General features: G+C 43.2%; 1 protein-coding gene across 8 annotated transcripts in view; it reads left to right on the forward strand.

The window, feature by feature from the left end:
• Positions 1 to 400: 400 nt before the first annotated feature.
• Fn1 (fibronectin 1) overlaps positions 401 to 21,754 on the forward strand; it is a 73,206-nt gene continuing 51,852 nt past the window's right edge. For 7 of the 8 annotated variants that reach the window (XM_059278056.1, XM_059278058.1, XM_059278061.1 and 4 more), the window contains exons 1-13: positions 401 to 701; positions 1,866 to 1,994; positions 2,878 to 3,015; positions 4,480 to 4,611; positions 5,651 to 5,788; positions 8,338 to 8,493; positions 10,736 to 10,927; positions 11,606 to 11,785; positions 12,384 to 12,560; positions 13,533 to 13,685; positions 14,709 to 14,837; positions 16,124 to 16,267; positions 20,961 to 21,082. In XM_059278056.1, coding sequence (XP_059134039.1) covers positions 545 to 701; positions 1,866 to 1,994; positions 2,878 to 3,015; positions 4,480 to 4,611; positions 5,651 to 5,788; positions 8,338 to 8,493; positions 10,736 to 10,927; positions 11,606 to 11,785; positions 12,384 to 12,560; positions 13,533 to 13,685; positions 14,709 to 14,837; positions 16,124 to 16,267; positions 20,961 to 21,082 — 1,947 coding nt within the window. In that variant the 5' untranslated portion in view covers positions 401 to 544. The remainder of the gene's footprint in view (positions 702 to 1,865; positions 1,995 to 2,877; positions 3,016 to 4,479; positions 4,612 to 5,650; positions 5,789 to 8,337; positions 8,494 to 10,735; positions 10,928 to 11,605; positions 11,786 to 12,383; positions 12,561 to 13,532; positions 13,686 to 14,708; positions 14,838 to 16,123; positions 16,268 to 20,960; positions 21,083 to 21,754) is intronic. The other variant, XM_059278060.1, reaches the window with a different exon arrangement.

Here is a 21,754-nt window from a genome sequence, read left to right on the forward strand (position 1 = left end):
ACAATCGTTTCCCATCCCTACCCCCAATCCTCCGCCAAAAAGTTTGACGACCGCAAAGGAAACCAAAGTGGGGGAGAGAAAAAAAAAAAAAAAAAAGTTCTCCAGCCCCAGACCTGGCGGGAGATCAGCATCTCTTTTGTTCGGGGCGAACCCACCGTCCCCCGTGACGTCACTCGGACTCGGGGCCAATCGGAGCGCGGTCGGCGGCGGCTGCGGCGGCCGGAGGGGTGGGGGCAGCGGGGCCGGTCCCTCCTTCCCAGCCCGCAGGGCCTCGTGGGGGGGCGGGAGGGGACTGTCCCATATAAGCCCCGGCTCTTGGGGCTCAGCCGCCCGCACCCGCTGCGCTGCACTGGGGGAGGAGAGGGATACCCCGGGCGTGAGCGCGGGACCTGCAGCCACAACTTCTGGTCCTCTCCCGCCGTCCTTCCATCCTCTGTCCCCCCCCATCTTCTTAACAGGCGCCCGCATCTCAGGACTCTCCCACCCCCGCACTTCGAGGCCACTTGCCTCCCGGGGAGGGCGACTCTCCTCCCGTCCACTCAAGATGCTCAGGGGTCCGGGACCCGGGCGGCGGCTGCTGCTGCTGCTGCTGCCGCTGGCCGTCCTGTGCCTGGGGACGAGCACCGAAGCCGGGAAGAACAAGAGGCAGGCTCAGCAGATCGTGCAGCCTCAGTCCCCGGTGCCTGTCAGTCAGAGCAAGCGTGAGTACCGACAGTCGTCTGGCTGAAACCGGCCGGCTGCGAGGGGACGACGGCTCCGTCCCCCTGCGCCGCCGCCGTCTGAAGTTGGAGCTGAAGTTTTGCGCGCGTGCGTGGCTGGGGCGAGCGCGCGTGTGTGTGTGTGTGTGTGTGAGTGCGCGCTTTATTGAGAGAAACCAGCTGTGGACACAAAAGGCTTAGGTTTGAACAGGCTGGTTGGGGGTGGAGGGCCCTGGAGAAGATCCTGCAGCGGAGGTGGGGGCCATATGGCGCTAACAAATTCTACACCTTCCGATTGCCCTTCCAGGAGCCAAAAGTTGTGGTGAAGGACAAATGTGACACGAACTTACACATTTTCCATCTGAGATTAGCGTGGTCCCCCCTGCTCCTCATTTTCTTTATTGCTAAATAGTTGGTTAAATATTTTCCAAATGGGGATGAGGAAAGACTATCTAAACAGGTAGTTTCTGACCAACCTGAAAGAGTTGTAGTTGGCTTAGTGCTGCTTTTGGGGTACCCCAGGATTCTTCACCAAGAACAAGGGTTGGAATTTCTTCTTACAGTTTTTCAGGCACACCTTTCTTTTACTTTGGGCTAGAGGAAAATTTTAACGTTCTCCTCAATTTTTTTTTTTTTTTTGAGTTGGTCTCACACTGTAGCCTAAGCTAGCCTGGATCACTCTCCTTGTGTAGTCCAGGCTTGTGTTCAACTTGGAGAGTTTCTCCTGCCTCAGTTTCCACAGAGCTGGGGTTACAAGCATGGTCAGCAGCACACCCAACTTAAAATTTTCTTTCTTGTCTTTTTTTTTTTCTTGGCTAACTGTAATGAAGGCTCTCTCAGGTTTTAAAAGTAATTTCTATTATTTGCCTATCAGAATGTTCCACTCTCCTGATGTAGTTCCCCTGGCCAGATGGACATGACATCATTGTATAACTTTTAGCCAAGATAAAAGATAAGAACAAAAATACCTAAACATCCACCTACATAAATAATGCTTCAGTCTTTGGATACCTAGTTTCCACATCTGTATTTTAGTGGAATATTGCTTTTAAGAGATTTTTATGTTTGTTCAGGCTCATCTATTCAGGTGGGAAAATTCAATAATTTTGTAGGGGGAAAAAAGGAGGAGGATGGAGCTGTAATAACCTTTCCTTCAATTCTTCACAGCTGGTTGTTTTGACAATGGGAAACACTATCAGATTAACCAACAATGGGAACGCACCTACCTAGGCAATGCCCTGGTTTGTACCTGCTATGGAGGAAGCCGGGGTTTTAACTGCGAGAGTAAACCTGAACGTAAGTGGAAGGCAATCTGGTCGCTGGCAGAAACGAGGCTGACTTTACTAAAGTTAATTTTCAATAAAAACACTCCCCCCTCCCCCCCCCCCCATTGCCGGTAATTCCCTCTTTGTAAAACTGCTGACACTTTTCACGTACTCCTCTTACCTCTAAAACCAATGTCTCACACACTTAAGTTTCCAAAAGCCTGCCTTTTCTTCTCTCAAAAGATTTTGATTAGAAAATGAAAGGTTTTTGCCTGTCCTCCTTCAAAAAAGAAAACTTATACAAAAGTTTGCTTATGAAGGTTTAATTCATTGGAAAGTGATCTCAGATCTTCGGCTCTCAGATTATGGGCCAAAAGCTGCTTTGAAGCACTTGTGTTGTAGAGTGATTGGTTAGCCGCAGTTCAATGAAGAACCACCAGCACTTCTGAGACTTGGAAGCCCCTTGATAGGTTTCTTGTGAATCACAGCAGTTCCTCCAGCTTCCCCCGCCCGGCTACAGGGGAAACGTTTCAGTCAAGCTGACAAAGGCCAGTGCCTGCCAGAGGAAGGCAACCTTCACACTGTTTGCCTCCCACGTGGCCCTTGAATTGATTTCCCTAGTTTGAGGTTGGAATTTGAAATCTTTCCCTTGCAACTCAGCTGGTCCTAGGGTGTGGCTTCTTCTTGAGGAATTCTTTACATTGTAAAAAGAGGACACGTTACAGAGCTTGCCCAAGGCCAAGAACTCTGGTTTCATTAAAGTGTAACTTGAAATTTCTCAAGTCTCATTTATTGCAGTGACAGGTAGCCGTGCTCCGTGTCAAACGGAAGAGAGGTGTCTCCTTTGGATGGCTGGGAGGGGTGGAGAAGTTTTCATGTGTGTGAGGCTCACGTGGGCTTTTTCTTCTCCACAGCCGAGGAGACTTGCTTTGACAAATACACCGGGAACACTTACAAGGTGGGCGACACCTACGAGCGCCCTAAAGATTCCATGATCTGGGATTGTACCTGCATCGGGGCCGGGCGAGGGAGAATCAGCTGTACCATTGCAAGTAAGGAAGGCAGTCTGTAATGTGACGGAGGTCCCCTAGACGTGTATTTCTCTGTCCTGTCCCTGCTGTTTCCGTTTGCCCATGACTGAATATTTCTTCCATTGGGATCTACCCCAATGACCATATTCGTGTGGTCACCCACCTACTTCTTGTACCTAGGTAGAGGAAGATGATCTAAGTAGAGATGGAATCAGAATCTCTCTCTCTCTCTCTCTCTCTCTCTCTCTCTCTCTCTCTCTCTCTCTGTGTGTGTGTGTGTGTGTGTGTGTGTGTATACAGTGGAACCAAGTAGATCTCTTGGTTCTTTTCAATAAAGTAGACCCAGAGGACCTCCTTATTTTAAATTACCTGGGCATGCCGGGCGGTGGTGGCGCACGCCTTTAGTCCCAGCACTCGGGAGGCAGAGGCAGGCGGATCTCTGTGAGTTCGAGGCCAGCCTGGTCTCCAAAGCGAGTTCCAGGAAAGGCGCAAAGCTGCACAGAGAAACCCTGTCTCGAAAAACCAAAAAAAAAAAAAAAAAAAAAAAAAAAAAAATTACCTGGGCATCTTCAAGCCAGATTGATCACGTAATCATCTGCAGTGATGAACCAGCTACACTTGTATTCTTTGTTATGTAGTCTGGTTCTTTATGATGAGTAGGTAAGACTTAGGGAGCTGATCTGTCTGTTCTCAAATACAACATATGATGAGCACAGTGTATTTCCAAGGAACTCCGAGTGCTGGGCTTCATGAACTCTCTAGCGAAAGCAATCTTTCCAGTATGACTCACTGGGTTGCCAGTACTTTCTATTAATAATGTATTTAAAAAAAAAACAAAACCAAAAACTAGCTTTTAAATATAAGTCCTCTGTCCAAAAGAACCAATCAGTCCCTTCTGAGTAGACCCAACCAATATTCCCAACACTTAATGTTAGGGTTTTTCCAAGTTTCTTGGCAAAACTCAAGAGTCAATAGTACATAGTGTTTATAATTCTGCAGACAATTCAGCCATTGGACTTAACCGCCTGAGCAAGAATCAGGGTTTCCACACTCATGTGTGTGTATGTTTGCTTTGCACCAGAGTGACATTTACATCCTAGAGTAAAATGCAGTCTGTCCCTACTCCAGGAAATTGGAATGCTTTGCCCACGCAGCTCAGTTTACTGGATGAGAGGAGACCATTCCTCCCAGCCCTTTTCTGTCTTGGGAACAAATTATCTGTGATGTCTCTGGGGGAACCATTATTTATGACCCCTTTGCTATTCAGATTTCCCTGTGACTTCCCTTGGTGCTTTAACAGTTGACCCAAAGTAAGCAGATAAGTTGTTAGCCTTTTCCCTGCCTCTGACAGAAAAGCTGTTTTCAGGTTTAGGGGTCTCCTTTGGGCCCCCGCTAAGTACTTATCTCAGGTGGAACACAAGGTCACCATCTCCCTTGATTCTCTGCATTGCTTTCTCCTAACTTTTGCCCTTGTTGCTGTAACAGATCGCTGCCATGAAGGGGGTCAGTCCTACAAGATTGGGGACAAGTGGAGGCGGCCCCATGAGACGGGTGGTTACATGTTAGAGTGTTTGTGTTTGGGAAATGGAAAAGGAGAATGGACTTGTAAGCCTATCGGTAAGTGGCTCGTCGGGATGATTGGGGGAGAGGGGGAGCGGGAGTGCGGAAATGTGTGGAACCCCAAATCACCGGGCAGGATATCTGAATTACAATGTAAAGATTAGTGAAATGTTGTGTGAACCCCAGTCTTAATGAAATCAGATCCTGAAGTACAAACTGTAGAGAAATCTTAATTTTATTTCAGAAGCCCAAGAGAGAGTTAAAATATTTAGGAAGAAGTCATTTCTTTTGTTTATATCTGAGGCTGTCTCCTTGGTGAAGACTTGTTATTTAAAGGGGGAAAAAATGACACTTTTGACACATTTCTTGTTGGAATGCAGTGGACTGAAACACCAAATGGCATGTGGCTCTGGTCACACCTTGGTAATTTCTCTAAAAATAAACATTTTCTTTTAGTCTCAGCCTCATTTGTACTCTGTGAATCCAAATGTTTTTTTGTGTCTGTTTCCTAGTTTTCCAATCATAGTTGTTGTGTTTCAGATTTGTTTTGTCTTTGATTTTTATAGAAGTCTAAAATTTAAATAGCTTCCTTCTTGTTCTATTTAAGTCATTCATAATCCAGATTGGGATTTGGTTTAGGGACATAGTTTATTGATAGAGCGCTTGCTGAAGCAAACATAAGGTCTTGGGTTCAATCCCCAGCACCACATTAATGAATTAAAGATTTAAAAAAAAAAAAAAAAGATTGGGATTTTTGCAAGAATCATCTCCCACAGGGTGTATACATTGATTCTTTCCACTTGAAATGCTAGTGGAAAGCTTGGGAACTGGCAGAAAATGCAGTCTATGTACTCATTAGGAGAAAAGAATTTGCCTGCCAACTGGCCCAGGGCTTCCTTTTGCTTTGGCTACTTGCTATGTGCTTAGCTGCAGGGTGTGCCTTCTTTTCTGAACAGAGTGCTACTTAAAAAAAAATGTGGCTGGGTTTTTGCTTACACACTACACTTTAAATTACAGGGAGACACTATAATTTTAAATAGCTTTCTCTCTCTCTCTCCTTTCTCCCTCTTTCTCTGTTTTCTTATTTCTTCTACAGCTGAGAAATGTTTTGATCATGCTGCTGGGACTTCCTATGTGGTGGGCGAGACCTGGGAAAAGCCCTACCAAGGCTGGATGATGGTGGACTGTACTTGTCTGGGCGAAGGCAATGGGCGCATCACATGCACCTCCAGAAGTAGGTTTTAACTCTTTTCTGTTGAAAATGCAGCCTACTGGTGGTGGCTTCAGGATTCCTAGAGAGAGTTGTAATGCTGTGTCACTTGGAAGAGACCCAGCACATCAACATGCTTTGGCAACTTTAAGATGTCCAGAAAAATTGTAAAACTAACTAACACATTCTGCTTCTCCAGAGAACACTAAATAAGTAGAAAAGGCAGTTCTCAAGTCAATACTATCTTAGGCAGTCAGCTAGTAAAAAGAGCCCTAGTATTTATTCAATTGCTGAATGGGTCATCTTAGACCTGGAGATTATCACTGAGATATTTTCCTACTACTAAGGACAATTAAATCCCTAAAGTAGTATGTAAATAAATCCTTTGACACGAGGGAGCTATTGACATGGAAATAAAAAGCTCTGAAAGTTCAGATTTCCTTCTGTGTTTGAAGTTTAAATAAGATTTATTTACAAAACAAAAACCTAGTGAAAATGAAAAGTGTTCAGTATTATCCTTCCAATAGGAACCTGGAATCAATTTCTGTGTGTTCATTTATTGAGCTAACAGACTGTTTTAATTATAACCCATCTTTAGTCTTGAGCTACACTATGACTATTAAGGGTCTCGCCTCTTTGCAACTTAGATATTGCTGTAAATGCTGAGTCAGGAAAAAAATCAATCATTGATGTAGGCAAACCCTTAAACACACAAGAACGGAGATCAGAGGAAGATCTTTGCTGGTCAGTGCTTTCTGTCAAGACCTCAACTAAGAGTGTTGTCACACCTGAACCTTCCCAGTACTATTTTCAGTATCTTTGTTGACACTTCTAATGCTGTGCTTTGTAAATGACTGAATAGATAGAAGCCTTCCTCATCTCTGACCTACTAAGTGTTCTCTGAAGGCCAGGCTATTTATTGTTCAGTTCATATTCCCCTCCCTATACCCCCTCATACAAAGTGAGCGCTTATAAAATTTCATTGAACAAATGATTTTTCTTGGAGAAACTTCTTAGCTTGCTATCGGGAGTTTTAAGGGATACGTAAGAGTTTGAAATGGATTTCTTTCTAAATCCGTTTATGTTTGTGTGTAGAGGTGGGAGGCACACATGCCACAGTGTGCAGGTAGAGGTCAGAGGACACTTTGAAAGAGTTGATTCTCTCCACCAAGCAGGGTCCAGCGAGCTCAGGTTGTCAGGTTTGGTGGCAAGTGCCTTTACCAACACTGAGCCATGTCGGTGGCCCAGAATTAGATGTTGCCACAAAGGTCTCAGAAGACCTCAGAAGATCGTCATGTTTTTAAATGCTAAAGATCTAATGAACCAGTTAGTTTGGGGGAAATGTTTGATTGTTTTCCATGATCTACTTTTGTTTAGCGAATTTGATCTTGGCTGGTATTTTTAATTAACTATTTTAAGCTAGACAAATAAAGCACATTCAAGATATTTAGCTTTGATTTTATATTCATTTTAAAACCAGGCTTCAGCAAATTCCAAGGCTGTTGTTAGTTTGAAATTCTACACAGGGAAATTTGAACACAGAAGCAGCAATTAAGACTTGAATCTTATAAGGGACAGTAAGGATGCCTGAGGCCAGCTTTTTTTTTTTTTTTTTTTTCACAGCAATAATGAGACAACTTCCTTAACTCCAGAACAGTTTTTTTTGTTTTGTTTTGTTTTGTTTTGTTTTTCGAGATAGGGTTTCTCTGTGTAGCTTTGGAGCCTGTCCTGGATCTGGCTCGGTAGACCAGGCTGACCTCGAACTCACAGAGATCCGCCTGGCTCTGCCTCCCGAGTGCTGGGATTAAAGGCGTGCGCCACCACTGCCTGGCAAGATAAATTCTTAAAAAGCCCTGGCTGGCCTAGAATTTACTATGTTGCTAAAAAAGACCTTAAACTCCAAATCCTCCTGCCTCTACCCACCAGGTCCTGGGATTACAGGTGTGAGTGATTTTGTTTGCTGACTTGTGAAGCAGGTGTTTTAGGGTAGGGCAAGAAAAGAGACCCTTCTAAGCCAAAGAAATTGTTGTTCCTGGGAAAGTCTTTTACATAACAAATGGAGGAATGGACGCTTTAAGCATTTTATGGCTTCCCTGGGGCAATAGGCAAAGACCCTTTAACAACTGCCTACCCACCCCACCCTCACCCCACCCCCGTGTTGTGCCTAGAGTTGTGAAGAGGGTTGGCTATTGCAAGCAGGGCCATATGCAGTAACTACCGAGAGAGAGTCTCGAAGACACTAAGGAGTTAAAAGAATAGTCGAATGTCAGAGAATGCATTGGGTCCAAGAAGCAATGTAAAACGTTTTCAAAAAAATGTTTTGTTTTTTTAAATCAGTGAAAGATACTGAACAAGTTGTTTTTGCAAATTGGAGAGATGGGACTGTATTGTAACAAACGTGACCCCGCGTATCTGAATTTTAGTATCTGCAGCCCCAGCACTGGGTATGGGCATGTTACACCAACAGCCCCTTAGAAGCGTTCAACTACAACACTGCTGTTTTTGTTTCAGTGAATGCTTGCTTGTCGTTTACTACCGGAATTCTACATTCAATGCTTCTTTTTCCACAACAGACCGATGCAATGATCAGGACACCCGGACGTCCTACAGGATTGGAGACACCTGGAGCAAGAAGGACAACCGAGGAAACATGCTCCAGTGCATCTGCACAGGCAACGGCAGAGGGGAATGGAAGTGTGAGCGACATGCTCTCCAGAGCACATCAGCCGGTGAGGCGCCGACACTGGGGAGTAGCTGGACAGACATACCATTTGCAGATGCTTTATAGAGCTTCAGCTGAGAACATTTCCATAATTTTGTTTAAAAACAGTCACTCTATATTTTGAACAAAATTTTGAATGGAAGAAAAAAAGGGTCTTGGAGGTTGAGCAATGGAATTTAGCTCCACAAGGTAGAACAGAGGTTTGAAAAACAGTGAGACCGAGGTCACGGCTCCAGCAGTACAGTGCTTTATGCATGAAAAACAAGAGTTCAGGGCCCAGGACCAGCATGCAAATCCAGGCGTGGTGGTCTTATCCCTGCACCAGGAAGGTGGAGGCAGGAGGATGGCGGCACCGACTAGCCGCCCTACCCTACTAGGCAGGGGTTCCAGGGTAGTGAGAGACACTGTCTTAGAGAACAAGATGATTGGCTCTGGGCTTGATCTTTGGCTTCCACATGCAAGTGCTCTCCACACACATGTGCACAAACATGTACACATGGACCCTCACTCACACGCATGAATAATAGTGAATGAGTGTGTAATACGCACTTACAATCCTCACAGCCCTGGGTTCAATTCCCAGCACACAAACAAACAGTAGTTATTGTCTAGAATTTAAAAGAACAACTAAAGAGGTAAAGGTATTTGGACCACAGGTGTTTTGTGAGAGTCTGAAGAAGGGTTGAGAGTGTTTACACAGAGTACTTGCCCACTATGCACGAAGTCCTGGGTTCGAGCCCCATCACCAAATGAAATAGGGGTGTTGGTGGTACCTATGATCCCAGGGGTCAGGAAGTGGAGGTAGGAGGATCAGAAGTTCAAGGTCATCCCTGGCTACTTAGTGAGTTCTAGTCAAGCCTGTTCTGCATAAGACACACACACACACACTCTCTCTCTCTCACACACACACACAAATCTGAAGAAAGCAACACAGCCTTTGAGGTGTGCCTTCCCAATCCTGTGCTTTGTGTTTTCATCTAGTGTTTGACTATGTGATATCCCAGCCTTGTTACTTAGCCTCTTAGCAATCAATCATTTAGCTAATAGTAATTAGATTTTTTTCCCTTTTGATGAGTTTATCCTGACCTAATTAATTCTTGTGAAAGCAAACAAGGTTAGATTTGATGATCTCTACATTATCTAATTATCATCAATGAAGTAGCAATTGGTGAAAGAGAACAGTGACAAGTGTCAGCCTATTGAACTAGATGAAGGATTAACTGGGAGTTAACTGGGATAAATAACATGTGCTAACTATTTTTATGTCATTACTGATAGTATACTGAGGTACTTTGTTATTAAAATGTTTGAGAAACACTGTTAAACAAAACAACCTATTCTACGAGGGCCTTGGTGTTCTTCTGTATGTGGTCTTTGACACCATTGGCATCCTCTGAGGTATCTTCGGGTCCTAGCGCTCAGCCTCGAGGGGGAGATGCTAGATTCTCTAGTCATTGCCCTATGAGCTCTGCTGCTGCTGTGGGCTCTGGCCTTCAGAGGACAGATTTTCTGAAAGTTCCAAGAGAAGATAGCACATTCTGATGTGTTACTATCCGAGAAAACTTGTGAGGATTGACTAGTTTTAGGAACACACACACACACACACACACACACACACACACACACACACACACACACCCTAAGTAAGTCTACTGAGTAACAGCACCCAGGAAGAGGGGCTAACAGGAAGTCCGTGGCTATCCTGGGTACCCTCCTATGAGTGCAGTTTCAGAGAGGGCAGGAAGTCTGCTGTGGATTGGCGGGGTCTCTCAGGAAGAGGAAGGTCCCCACACTGTGTGTATGAGGGCTGTGAGGGAAGAAGGAGGAGACAGACCATTTCAGGTGAAGGGAGATTCGTGAAGGGAGGGCAGGGACATGGCATCCAGGAACAGCGAGCAGGTCAGTGGGTTGAAGCTTACGAGGTGGAAGGGAGGGGCTGGCAGCCAAGCAGGAGGAGAGCTATGGAGGAGTGTGGAGTTGACAGACCAAGAGGCTTCCTGGCATGACTGAAGGTTGGTTGAAGGTATTCTGGGTGGCAGAATAATGTCTGTGACTTAGATGTGTTTTTCTGGTGGCTCAGGTGAGGTTATCTGGAGGGGTCTTGTGGATCGCTTCTTGGGCTGAATGCAAAAGCTAAAACTCAGAATGGGAGGAACATTTCATTCAAGTTCTGTCCGGGTCAGGCCAAGACTCTGGACGCGTTGATTCCTCTCTTCTAGTTTTATAACTTTGCATTCTCACGCTCCTAGGATCTGGCTCCCTCACAGACGTCCGAACCGCGATTTACCAACCGCAGACTCACCTCCAGCCCGCTCCATATGGCCACTGTGTCACAGACAGCGGGGTGGTCTACTCTGTGGGGATGCAGTGGCTGAAGTCACAGGGAAACAAGCAAATGCTGTGCACTTGCCTGGGCAATGGAGTCAGCTGCCAGGAGACAGGTAGGCAGCATCTCTCTACAATAACACCGGGGAACTCATATTTAGTCTGTGCAACATCTTTGTAAAAAATGTAAAACAATAAAACCAGAATAGTTTATAGTCTTAGCCTCTTATGATAAAAATCACAATGGTTGACATTTTCTTCCAGTCTTTTTACTTTGTGTATTTTCTTCATGAGGAACAAACTGCGTTGTGTTATCTGTGTTTGCCAAAAGTGATATTATAAGACTCCTGGTTTTCTGAATAGCGAATAATCTGTATTTAAATTTGCCATTATAGATGTCTTTCAACAACTCACAGCCTCTTCTAAGTTACAAGCACATCTATCTTTCATTATTTTCCCCCTAGAATAGCCTTGCATACTATTTCTTCAGATACGAATATAACCATAAATCTCTCTCTGTCATCTCTGGACGATAATTAATAAAGCTTTGCAAATGGAGAAACTGAGTCACAGTAGCAGAAATGGCTCTCATGGACACTAACAGAGGAACTCTGGCCCATGGCTCTATCCTAAATAATAATACATTTTGATTGCCGTTTGCCAGATGTCTCTCACTTTGTGCCTTTAGCGGCACAAACACTCAGCTTCCATTTAAATTAGAAATTTGCTGCCGCTGGGGTGAGGTGGGGGTGGGGCACAACTGTTCTGACCGAGACTCTTGGTTATGCTTGTAGCTGTGACCCAGACTTACGGTGGCAACTCGAACGGGGAGCCCTGTGTCCTTCCCTTCACCTACAACGGTAGGACCTTCTACTCCTGCACCACAGAAGGACGGCAGGATGGACATCTGTGGTGTAGCACGACCTCAAATTATGAGCAAGACCAGAAGTATTCTTTCTGTACAGACCATGCCGGTGAGTGTCCCAGGAGTAGCCGGGGCAGTGAGGAAAAGCCCTTGTGTTTGCCCGCAGTCAATCATTAATTGTGAGGCCGCACAAGAAACACCGCTTTGATCTGTTTGGACCCAGAGACACAGCCAGTTCCGCAGCAGAGGCTCATGGCCCTTAGCACCACTAGGGAAATGACACCAAGGGAAAAGGCCCTGGGGTGTGATTATTTTGACACATAGGGATTACGATACGATTAAAGACACTCAAGTATTGAAATCAGTGGATGATCCCACAGAGCCGATGAACACACAGGATAAATGTCAAGGGTGCCTCCACTTATCTTCTGTTTAGAGCCATATTTTACACAAAGCTATCGTTTAATCTCTTTTTCCTTCTTGGCTGGGAGAACACGAGATTTAAATCTATTTTGAAAGTGAAGATGAAAATCCACTAAGAAGCTTAGGACTCTATTATCAGATACCTTTTATTCTGCGATAGGCCCTCTGGGAATTAGCAGCCGGGACCCGGCTCTGGCTAAGCCGTTGGTGGCCTCTCCTTGTTGTACACACAGAAGCTGAGCTGTAATCTTCCTGTTTGTTTGTTTGTTTTCTTTCCTGGGCAGTTTTGGTTCAGACTCGAGGCGGGAATTCCAACGGGGCCCTGTGCCACTTCCCCTTCCTGTACAATAACCGCAATTATACCGACTGTACTTCGGAGGGCAGGCGGGATAACATGAAATGGTGTGGGACAACCCAGAACTATGATGTGGACCAGAAGTTTGGATTCTGCCCCATGGCTGGTAAGACAAGGCCCTGTGAGTTAGGCACGGGGTCCACTAAGCAGCCTCTTGATGCTGATCTCTTCATCTCTCCCTAAGACAATTTGGGAAAGTATGATACCCATATATGTATGTACGTATTACGGTTGCAAGTTGAGAAAACCATCAATAGCAATGATTATCGATATGCTTATAAAGTCCCATTGACAGGATTAAATGTCAAGAACTAAAACACAATGCCAGGTACTTTTACAATTTTGTAAGTCTTCAAACAAATTCACAAAATGTATCTTTAAAGCAATCTGACTCGTAGTCACAGACTAATCAGCACATGGCTGGTTTGACAGACACCACAGCTCTTAAGAACCAAAGTGATCGAAATAAGTCAAATTGTTTTCTGACAAGTACTGAACTGTCCCTAGTTTACCTAAGTGAAGAAAGAGGAATCAGGTATTGGTTATTTTGTTTTTAAGCTTTGAGAGTCCTGTAGAAGACACTTGATTTTCCAAATGTAGAATCAGGAACTTGAGTGTTACGCAGTCATGTGTGGTCAGAGGCAAGGGAACAAGGGAACACTTTATTTTTCTCATTTCAACGAAAGATGACATTAGGTTTGAGAAAGAAAGTCCCTTTTCCAGGGGATTTTATTTATGCTCAGTTTTCCTTTGAACTAGAGTTGAACTAGCAGAAACAGGTGAAGTCACGAGGCTGTGGTCCAGCCTTCTGGACAATGAGAATCAATAGCACGAATGTATGAGATTTTTCTAGTCTAGTATTCTGTAGCCCTTCTGGTATTTCTCTCCAGTCCCCTCGGGACTAGCTCTTCCCTGGAGAGTTCAAAACTCTCCACCTTCACCCAGCACTGTGCATGCACGTCTTCTTCCCCAATGAGAATTCTTAAAATCATCAAACAAGACCCATGACTTCCTATTTGTGTTCCTATTTGGATCTCGTGATCATTGATCAAGTATTTCTTGATCCATTTCCAAACAGCCCATGAGGAGATCTGCACGACCAACGAAGGGGTCATGTACCGCATTGGGGATCAGTGGGATAAGCAGCATGATTTGGGCCACATGATGAGGTGCACGTGTGTTGGTAACGGTCGTGGAGAATGGGCCTGCATCCCCTACTCCCAGCTCCGAGGTACGCTGGTTTATTGATGAGCAAGGGTACAGAAAGACGGTGTGAAAACTTGCACCTACCCAAAGCAGAGGAGGAAGCACCCAGTGCCGGGCTTTTCATTCACTTAGTGTGCTGGAGGAGTTTCTGGTTTCCAGCAGCCCGTTGAGAAAAGCTGGCAAGAGTGCTGAGCACTTCTAGGGCTCTGGAAACAGTCCCAGAATGTAAATTTAGGTTGAGCCAAAAGGGTGGCTTCCTAGGGGACAGCATCGGCATTTGATCCTTCTAGCTCTAGGTTATTTATGTCTGTGTTTCTGTCTAGAGAAGATATGATCATTTCTTTTCCCCCACCCTCCCCCCGCTTTTTTTTCTTTCTTTTTTGGTTTTTTAAGACACAGTTTCTCTCTGTAGCCCTGGCTGTCCTGGAACTCACTCTATAGACCAGGCTGCCTCGAAAGTCACAGAGATCTGCCTGCCTCTGCCTCCCGAGTGCTGGGATTAAAGGTGTGCCCTCCGCCCCCACCACCCAGCAGCCTATAGGCCAGTCTTCTGGAGGCATTTTCTCAACTGGGATTCTCTCATCCCAGATATGTCTAGGTTTGTGTCAAGTTGGCAAAAACCAACAAGCACATCCTCCTATCCATTCCAGAAACCAGACCACAAATTGTAGTATATGCTGTACAAATTTCTCTACTCATCTTATGATAACAACCAGAAATTTAAATAAAATAATCAACTAAACAAAAATGTTACAGGGATTTAGACATGTATTTGTTGAAAAACAAGTTTCTTCAGAGGAAGCTGTAGCTTACCATGGCTTTTCTTTTAATGGACCAATCCATGACAATTATAAGTCTATTAGACAGAATAAGAGGGGAATAAAAGTTGTGTTATTAAGCTTTGAAAAAGTTTATTTTTATGCCTGTAGAAACGACGTTTTAGCGGGTGTTAAATCCAACAATAGAACCTAATGCTTTGAAAAAAAAGTACAGTTTCTTCTATGTCATCAGTTAAAGTTCATCACCTGTCCAACTGTCCCTTGAACAGATCAGTGCATCGTTGACGACATCACTTACAATGTGAACGACACGTTCCACAAGCGCCATGAGGAGGGACATATGCTGAACTGTACATGCTTCGGTCAGGGCCGGGGCAGGTGGAAGTGCGACCCCATTGGTAAGTGGCTGCCCCCGACTGCAGACTTTTCACCGTGGAGCATGGTTAGCCGGGGGTGGTGGGGGGTGGGGTGGGGTGGGGGGGTGATGGTGGATGAGGAAAGCTCTTTGTTGCTGCCGGATTGCCTTCGCTCCAGACCCGACTCAGTGGTCTGCAGAGAGCTTTGCCAAGTGTGTTTCTCATCGTGAGCCAGTGCGCAGTCTGTCCTGCTGCTCATCCTTCGGTGGCAAGCGTGGCTTTACTTCACTTGAGTGGAGTTAAGCTTTTTGGTTGTGAATCATAAAAGGGAACTTTCTTTTACTGACTGCAGAAACGTGGGTAAAGGGCTAAGCCGGTAAATACCTCCCTTCAAAGCACTTCATCCTTTGGCTCCCTGTGTAACAGAAAGGTCTGTGCTCATGCTGAAGGTTCAACCTTCAGAACAGCCCTGTTCCAAAAACCCGTATTCCTTTACTGCAGGAGGCGGGTTGCTAACTGAGAAAACAAATTGATCCTAGAGGTTTGTTTGGCCTGAGACTGCAAAGCTGAGCGATCCCAAGAGGCTGGCCTATAGAAGCCGCTCGTGTTTAAAATTTAGCTCACTAATGTAACACTAGCTCCTGAATGTTGAAGAAGTATATAAAATGGAGTCATTGCAAAGCTCTTTCTTGCTATTCAAATGGCAAGTCAGTTAGTTACTTTGATATCTAATTTTACATTTTTAATTGATACCTAATTTTTTAAAAGTAATATTCAGATTATGAATATATACTGAAATTTTAATCTTTACATTTTAAATTTAGCAGTGTTTCCCCTTTAGAAAGCTAAATATCCCTCCTTCCCAATACGTACGTTTTAGTTTTTACTGCTAGTTTTTCTATAAGGTAAAACATTTGAACAAAATATTATTTTAGAGCTGGGAAATGGCTCCACACACATGTGTTTGTACACTTACATGCACATGAACACATACACAACACATTATACACCCATACATGTACAACTATTATTTTAACTATATTTGTAAGAAGAATTGCAAGTTTTTATTCCTATTTTAAGAATATACTCTCGCCAGGTGGTGGTGATGCATGTCTTTAATTTCAGCACTCGGGAGGCAGAGGCAGGTGGATCTCTGTGAGTTAGAGGCCAGCCTGGTCTACAAAGTGAGTTCCAGGAAAGGTGCAAAGCTACACAGAGAAACCCTGTCTCGAAAAACCAAAAAAAAAAAAAAAAAAAAAGAATATTCTCTCTCACACTACAATGACATGTTTGGGACTGTTTTAATCTTTTCCTTGCGTATGTTCTAGACCAGTGCCAGGATTCAGAGACCCGGACATTCTACCAGATTGGTGATTCCTGGGAGAAGTTTGTGCATGGCGTCAGATACCAGTGCTACTGCTATGGCCGTGGCATTGGGGAGTGGCATTGCCAACCTCTGCAGACCTACCCAGGTAAGCAGGTCTGAGACTGACACCCGACCTGTGAGTGGTCATGATAACAGGACAGCGCCAGTCTCCATTGATATTTGGAAGCCCAAATTGGGGGCCTGTCTCAATCCCATCCCTTATCATATTACTGTCCAACACATTTTTACTTAAGTTATTTTTCTTTCTTCACTGTTCATCAGGTAAAAGCACCAGAGTGCATGTTACCGTTTTTGCATTTTATACACTGCAGAGCATTCCGTTAGGTGAAAACATTGCAGTTAATTTTATCTTCTCTCTCTCTCTCTCTCTCTCTCTCTCTCTCTCTCTCTCTCTCTCTCTCTCTCTCTCTCTGTGTGTGTGTGTGTGTGTAAAAATAGTGACTTGCTCTGGAAGTAAAAAGCATTCGCTCATTCTGTTTCTTACAGAGAAGTCACGTACATAGACAGAGGGTAGGAAGTACAATATGAGGTATAAATTTGTTCCCTGCCATCTTTAACCCTTCCTTGGGTTAAATTTCATTTGTTTATGAGATGGAATGGGGAACTTGGTCAACTGCACCCACACAGTTCAAATACCCCAAAATATTTATTGTTGGCTTTTTTGTTTGTTTGTTTTCTTCTACAAAGACATCACGCCTAGCTGTAGGTGTTTATTAATTTTGGGGAAAACATTTGAAAATCATTGAATGACTGTAATGACACATACTAAATTTATGATATTAGTCATTTCAGCAAAGTCTCCTAGATCTCCACTAATGATTTATTTATTTTAATTTGTTATCATCCTCTGAGTATGTGGGGGAAAGGCGGTGTGCCATGGCATCCATGTGAAGGTCAGAGACAAATTTGTGAAGTTCTCTCTTCACTTTTCTTTAGGTGGGTTCTGGGGATCAGGCCCCGGTCTCCAGGCTTGTATGTGGCAAGCTCCTTACACGGAGCCATCTTGCTGGCCCTAATTTTAGACATGAAACATGGCCTGTATTCAGAAGCAAAAAGATTTGGAGCGAGATAACAATCTGCATGTAATAGACATTACAATAATAAATTAAGTCCCTAAGAGTTAAGACTAAAAATTAAGATTAAATTAATTCTGCATAAGAGAGTCACCATCCCAGAGTGATCTACGGGAGCTAAAGGCATTGCGAGCCTGTGAGCAAGCTTTGAGCCCTAGCTCTGACTGCTGTGAAAGACACACTGGTTAGCTGCATTCTTTCTTCACATCTGTACTAAGGGAGACCAGCACAGTCAGCTTCGCAGTTCCCTCCTGTCCTTCACACTGACAGTCAGCTATCCCGAACGCCGCTCTGTCACTCGTGCATTGTTTTTATGAGCTGGGAACATCCTCCTCTGCCCAGCCTTTAGACATTGTCAGGGCTAAGAGAGGCGACTGCTTTCACAGGTTTATGAAAACTCAGAGTGACCTGCCTCTTAACACGTATTTTTTATTGGAATTAGGTTTAAGAGTCACTTAACATATATATATAATCATTGCTTTGTTTTGCTTTTTGAGAGTCTCCTCTAGCCCAGGGTTGCTTCAAACTTACTATATAGCCAGTGATAATCTTGAACTCCTGACCCTCTTCTCCATTCCCTGAGTGCTGGAATTACAGGTGCGCACTACTATACCTGCTCTATTTAATAGTTTAAAATCTGATTACAAATATGCTATACAGTCAGAAAATGTATACTTAGCAGGGCTGGATTTTTAAATGCTACAGGCCAAGGACACAAGCTTACTGTGTTTACGGTTGGTTTTGGCAGGGCAATTTTTTTGAAATCTGTTCTCTTTTGAGACCTTTCTTTTACAATAAGCCCACCCACATAGTCTTGCTGCAAGCATTGAGGTAGACCAGTTGGATGGGACAGAACCCCACCTAGCTGGAGTTATATCTGCGGACTTTGCTCCTAGTCTCTAAAAAGGGCCACATCAGAAGCCCACAGAACACAGAAGAGATTTCAGGGTGCGGAGATGAGTGCTTGACCTTAGACACCGTGTGGTGCTTATCTCCATGTGGGCTTTGCTCAGTGGCTCCTGCCTAAGCTGTGAGGCTCCGTGTTGTGGGAATCATAAAAAAGACCACAGATAGCTGAAAGATTGTGTCTGAGCCTTGCTCTGTTTGTTCTTCCTACTGGGTTGGTGGGGTTGTTCAAACAAACTAACAGAAGATAACGGGAATTTGGTTTGTCAATAAGCACCTGGAAAAGCACAGCTCTCAGCAAATTAAGTAGAGAAAACTGGTTCAAGTCAAAAAAAAGAGTCATGAATGTTTAACTTCTCCAGGGTCACCCTTATTGGAAATCACTCATTCTGACCTTATTTTCGGCTGCTTTTGAAAGTGCATAACATGTCATCCTGTAAGTGAAGATTTCACAGTAGGAATTGCTCGTAGATGTCAGAAAGGTCCACTGGAAAAATTGCATCACCTAACCAGCATCAAAAGGACTATAAAAACATTTCAATCTAAATAGTGTAAAGGAGAGCTACGCTCTTAACTTTACTGTCTTTAAATCAAATGTGGTAGTGTAGAGTGTAGTGATGGGCTGGAATTTAATTGAGCTAAGAAATAACTTAGACGATTTTTTTTTTTCTTCTTTTCATTTCTGCACAAAAATGCTGTAAAATCCCCTTTGCTTGTTTAGGGCAGTCCCTTAAGGGTAGAGCATGCCATGAGTTTAGGGGGCTGGAGAGGGAGGTAGCTCAGTGGTTAAGAGTACATACTCTTCATGTACATGAGTTTGATTCCCAGCACTGACACGGGACAGTACAATTGCCTGTAACTCCCGTTCCAGGCCAGTTAACTTCTCTATCCTCTGCCAGCACCTGCATTCACATACGTGTACCCTCACCCACAGAGGCATTTTAAAAATTAAATTGAAATAAAAAATACTAGAATTTCAGGCCTGTGCTGGAAGTCTGAGAAAGGAAACAAAGCTTTGATAGTTCTGCTTCGCTTGGGTTATCCATTGAAACCCATCTGTCTTCCTTCCTTTCTCATCTTCCCGTCATCCTCTGCATAGGAGTATGGTTAGTGGACAGTTAATGTCCTTTGTATCGTCTTGGTAGACTTAACTTATCACGAAGATTTAATCATTACATATTTTCCCATCTTCACATTCACTATTGATGCACTAAATAAAATGCCTGTGAAATGTCTCTCTACCTGAGAGATTATAGTGGGATGTCTCTAAAAGATCAATATTTAACAACCTTATGCGATTGTCACAAATAACATACGGACAAACATCTCTTTTTTACTGATTTATAGGGAATTTCTTTAAACAGTGTTTGAAATTTTGTTTTTTAATCTATGTGCATTTGTGAAGCTCTTCGTGCATGGAAGGGGTGATTCTAGAAGGCCATGGAAATGACTTTTGTTAAGTGGTCAAATGACCAACCTGTGTGGTGTGTGGAGCATATCATATGCCTCTTTAGGAGGCAGAGCTGAGAATTTTATGTGTGAATTTTGACGTTCACCTTGTAGCATTAACTGAAATTAAGATTCAATGAATATTTGTTAGTCTTCAACAAACTGAATTATTCCTAGTGTGGAAGTGAGTACATTATTCTAAAATTTTTTTGGAGGTCACAAAAGTATGTAAGTTACATATTTGTCCTGCTAAAGAAAACCTTGTTTTCAAAGAATTTAGAAGCTAAAACCATAATTAAATCTGAAAGTCAATATAGTTTTCCCAAGGGCATTCAGAAAACTGCCCATAGTGTAGAGTACTACTTTATCAACATGTAGAACTTGGTTCTGTTTTGCAGAACATCAGTGAGAAATTCTTCCCTTATGTTTTTCTAAGGACTTTGTACAGGTGACCTTTGACTGACAAAGATAGGAAAAAGAGAAGAAGTTCAATTTCCATTCTGTAAACATTTTTCAACAAGATTTCATTATTATCCTGAATAGAATCCACTATACTAAAAAATTCATTCCCTTCTCTTATTTTGTTTTTTTTTCAAGCAAAAGAACTGAATCTATCTTTGTTAGTCATTATCAAAGTGTGAAAATATTTTAATTTTTAAGTATGCTTCCAAATGTCATTTCACTTAGTAACTGCTTAAAAAAACAAAACAAAAAACTTGATCTCTTAACAGTTTGACCCACAGTGATCTTAGAGTACATTTAAGTAAAAGGAAAACTAGATGTCTTTTTCCAAATGGAGAGAAGGTTTAGCCGGATGGGGAAATAAACCTGGGTCTTTAATTATTACCTTTGTCTGTTTGTCCGGGATTCAACCCCATTTAGAAATGTTTGTTTTACATCATGCCGTACGGCCTTGGGAATGTTGCTTCCTTCCTAGAAGAGCCATTTGGGCTGAAAGCCTCGCGATTCAGAATCTGTCTTAAAAGAGCGTTAATAAAATTGGCGTATGAGGTGTGCATTCTGAACTACATTATTTATGTTACGGAGACCTCACAATTGTCTCTCAGTGCTTTGAAAGCAGAGAAGAAAGCAAGCTGTGAGACATCGGGGTGGTTTTGTTTTATTTATTAGAGAAAAAAAATCTAATTGCCTTTCTTATGGAAAAGGCAATAATTATCAAGTAGAATTACACCTGTTTCTAATGTCAACATGTAAAAGGTGTAGCTAAATGCAATCATGTTTATTATGCTCATATTTCCTGAGAAGCCAACAGTCTTTAAGGGTGGACATCCATGTGTAATGAATTTTAAGAATGCATAAGGTAAAGAAATCACACATTTTCATTTTCAGGCACAACTGGTCCTGTCCAAGTAATTATCACAGAGACTCCCAGCCAACCCAATTCCCACCCCATCCAGTGGAATGCACCGGAGCCATCTCACATCACCAAGTATATTCTCAGGTGGAGACCTGTGAGTATTAGCTAAGGAGCCTTGGACTCTGAGACTCCTGACCTTTCTGGATTAGGATGTGATGCTCTGCGGGGTTGTTTCTGCTTTTGAGTCAACAGATCTGATCACTTGTCAGACAGTATTTTTATTTTCTTAGTGTCTAGGCAGTCTGTGGTCAGTCAAATTGAGAATTGGCATGTCGATTTAGGGTTTTGGTTGGTTGGTTTGTTTTTAATGTATCTAGAAGAAATTAGGTCTTTGTGTTAGAAAGCTCTTAGAAATTATAATGCTTACAACTATTCTCATCCAATGTGGAAAGATTTGAAATTTTTATATGCTTTGCAACTCCATTAAAGGTAAAATTGCATTTTCAAATTATTTCCAGAGTTTGAAAACCAGCTAAATGAATATCATTCCTTTGACTCAATCAAGTCAACTGTACTTTGGTCCTCTAAAGTTATTTAGACAGAAAGGAATGAGGTAATGAGAGAAAGGAGGGTCAGAGCAGGGATTGTAGTTGGTTTCTGAAAGGAAATGAACCCTAGAGTTTTCTAGCCATCCAGAGGCTGAAACTATACTAAAGAGGTTATCAGTATAATAACATAAACTAAGGAGGTTATTAGTATATTAGGCTTTTATGTCTCTGTCCCTCTCAGACCTGCTCTCTTCAAAGTTCATGACATAATTTGAAAA

The sequence above is a fragment of the Peromyscus eremicus genome, chromosome 13, assembly GCF_949786415.1.
Source record: "Peromyscus eremicus chromosome 13, PerEre_H2_v1, whole genome shotgun sequence".
Lineage (NCBI taxonomy): Eukaryota > Metazoa > Chordata > Mammalia > Rodentia > Cricetidae > Peromyscus > Peromyscus eremicus.